At 30.1% G+C, this 3,549-nt stretch overlaps 1 protein-coding gene across 1 annotated transcript; it reads right to left on the bottom strand.

Annotated features, from left to right (window-relative positions):
* Positions 1-2,728: 2,728 nt before the first annotated feature.
* Positions 2,729-3,549, bottom strand: LOC146946938 (uncharacterized). The gene is made up of 2 exons (XM_085748336.1): positions 3,441-3,549; positions 2,729-3,000 (listed from the first exon to the last, which is right to left on the bottom strand). The coding sequence occupies exons 1-2, from the start codon at positions 3,547-3,549 to the stop codon at positions 2,729-2,731; spliced, it is 381 nt and encodes a 126-aa protein (XP_085604462.1).

Genomic DNA, 3,549 nt, shown 5'->3' on the forward strand with positions numbered 1-3,549 from the left:
TTGAGGAGGTTCTGAGAATATTCCTAACTTGTATGCATATTTCCTTTTATCTTGTTTACCCATGGAGGATCTTCAAATCATATAGCACAAAACTCAATGTGAGTTTTGTCACATAAATTCAAGCACATTCTTGTGTAGCTTGTGATGTAAGTTATTCCATCATGATTCTTGAGCTATGAATCTTCATGGAGATATGATCTTGTTGTTTCAACTGATGATATACTCATTCTTTCATTGTTGAGTAGATATGATGCACTTATCAACGTGGGTGGCGCTTCTAGCTTATCCACTTATGTGATTCCTGTTCTTTTAACAAAAACTCAAGTGCAAACATCAGTAGATCACCATTCATAAAACTTATCATTTATTCCACGAGGTTTGTTATCATTAAAACATTCATCAAAAAGATTTTTACTTCAACAATCTCCCCCTTTTTGATGATGACAAACCTTTTGAATAAATCTTAAGTTTTATGATGGATATAATAATAAATGTAAGAATGTTCATGGATATGCAATTAAACTCCCCCTAAACACATGCAAGAGTTTAATTCTTATCAAACTAATTCAACTCCCTCTCAACATATGCAAAAGGTTAATTCATAATAACATTCTTCATTAATTAAATCTATTTTAGATTTTTCTCTCCCATAATACATATGTCTCCCCATCCTATTAAAACATTCATCAAAAAGATTTTTGCTTCAACAATCTCCCCCTTTTTGATGATGACAAACCTTTTGAATAAATCTTAAGTTTTATGATGGATATAATAATAAATGTAAGAATGTTCATGGATATGCAATTAAACTCCCCCTAAACACATGCAAGAGTTTAATTCTTATCAAACTAATTAAACTCCCTCTCAACATATGCAAAAGGTTAATTCATAATAACATTCTTCATTAATTAAATCCATTTTAGATTTTTCTCTCCCATAATACATATGTCCCCCCATCCTAGGGTTTTCTCCCATCATATATATTTCTCCCGCTTTTGTCATCTATCAAAAAGTACTAGGGATGATATGAAGGAAAAGTGACATAATTTTGGAAGGTAAGAATCATAAGACATTGCATGTAATTCACAAGTGCATTCATATATCAAACTCATGGTTTAATTAAAACACATTGCAGGAGTCATGATCAATCATTATTTCAATCAGTTGAATAAACAAGACATGAAAAATGATAACATATGCAACCATTTCAACATATTCCAAATATGAGATATTTTTCTCAAAATTGAGAAAATGTTTTTGTCCTTGATTTCAATGTTTATGAAAAGATTGATATTTTCAAGTATAGAAAACTCCCCCTACATTTTATAGAAGAATGTCCTATTACATTTCAAATCTTTTGATTTTCTAAGAAAATAATTATTTTCTTTTACTTATTGTCATAGCAGATAAGTTTTTCATCTGAGTCTTTAACAGAGAAAATATCAATTGATCTTATTCAGCAATTTTTGAAATTGAGAGAAAATGAAGTATTTGTGGAAGCGTTGAAATCAAAGTTTAGAAAAGATCTTTCTCTCTCTACAATATCCTCATGTTGGAAAATATTGATGAGTTTTTTTCAAATGCTTCAAAGTATCATTTGATGCACGATAGTTTCTTTAAAAGAAATCAATTACAAACAACAATTTTTGACACAATTTGTGAAAAACACGCATGTTTACAATCAAGTATATGCAGCAAATTCATGCACAAACACATATTGATATGTCATTGATGTTTACAACTCTATCTTTGTCTTCAATTTTTGCAATTAAAGTAAGATAATTATTCAACAATGGTTAAAACAAACTTTCATGCTCAAAGTAAGGCCAATATAAGTTTAAGAACAAAATATGCAAACCTTAGAGCAATATTTGAAGATTTTAACAAGATCACAAACAACATCAAAATGAAGATCAAGTATATAAAAAATCTTCTAATGATAAATTTAAACATAAGATTTATTTAAAATCATGTTTGAGGAATGATATTTTCATAAACCATATCAAAATCAAGTGAATATCTTCACTTTTCAGATTATTCTGAAGTTTGACAAATTAAGACATTTTTTATGTTTTATATCAATGAACAATCATGATTCAAAATTTATGATCAAACATAAATCTTTCTATGAATTATTCAACAACAATGATGATTTAGTTTGCAGCTCATGTCAATAACTCGGATAGAAATGCATAAGAATCATTTATTTCAAATGTGAAGAGATAAGTGTTCACAAAATGATCTAACACATTTAACATTTAACATGATAATTAAGAAGGGAATTTGGGCAAATAATGAGAGAATATTATGCATGAATTTATACATAATAGAAACAACCCCTTGTTCAATTATAAGAACACTAATTCATTTTAAATGCACCCTTAATATATCTTGTGAAAGCATAAAACATCATGCAATAATTTTTATCATCAATTATGACTTGTGCAGTTGCAAATGAGTATAATATCATCATGAAAGGAGTATGAACAAAGAGTGAAAAGATTATTGCTTTTAAGTTTAAACATTTGATATATGCATATATTAGATATGACAGAATTTGATGCATTCAATCATCATATTTATTATAGTGCAAATAAATGTGTACCTTATAAGATGATGTCCCTCACTTTGAGATTCAATGAATAGAGCATGTTTCTCTTTCGTTGAAATACTTTCTCATCTGGATGGAGAAGTCCAAGCATTAATAAGCATAACCTTCTGAAGCAGTTTAATCATTCTGATATGAGTGTCTTTTAACATATCCAGATGTTTCAGGATCTGCAGACATATGATCAACAGATGGAATGCTTTGTTCATGAAGAATGTTTCTTTGAACATTCTGAACTTGTGTTGAAGGAACCGTTCCATCATTTTCCATTTGAGAATCCTTAAAGACACTTGCATTGAAGTCTGAGCTGAATTCCTCCATATTCAGATCAAAACCAGCTTGATTTCCAGCTAGCCCATCCTCATCAGATTCCTTTGTGGTAGTGTTTTTCACTAAGCATGTGTGTGACTAGAGCTTTAGCAACATCATGCATATCTTGATCTTTTAATGACACAGGATCATTTCCCATATCAGATTCTAGAACAATTTCTTCTTCATCAAACTGGAGTTCACTCATGATGTTTGTAACCTCACTTCAGATTTTGAAATTGTTTCAGCAGTAGAAGATTTAAAGGATCCTTCTCCAATAAAGACTTCCAGCTTTGTTAGCTTTCTGAGGTATTTTTCATAAGCTTCTTCAATTTCATTAACCTTCTGAAGTTGTTATGCAGGAACTTCATCATTTTTCTGAGTTCCATCTTTTAGTAGTTGCATCAACTTTTCTGAATTCATGTTTCAGTAGTTGCATCAGCTTCCTAAACCTTATTGGATGAAATCTCAATATTTGAGGTATTGCTTCAACTTGCTGACTTTCATTCTTAGCAACATCAACTTCCTTTTGAAGTTTTTTCAACATTCTGAGCTTCATCAACTTTCTGAACAGCTTTCTTAGCAATGTCTGCAACTTCTTGGAAGGTTTCTTCAGGGATGTCTTGATCCAT

This window comes from Medicago sativa, chromosome 2 (assembly GCF_051527215.1).
Source record: "Medicago sativa cultivar Bolivia chromosome 2, Bolivia_mono, whole genome shotgun sequence".
Classification (NCBI taxonomy): Eukaryota; Viridiplantae; Streptophyta; class Magnoliopsida; order Fabales; family Fabaceae; genus Medicago; species Medicago sativa.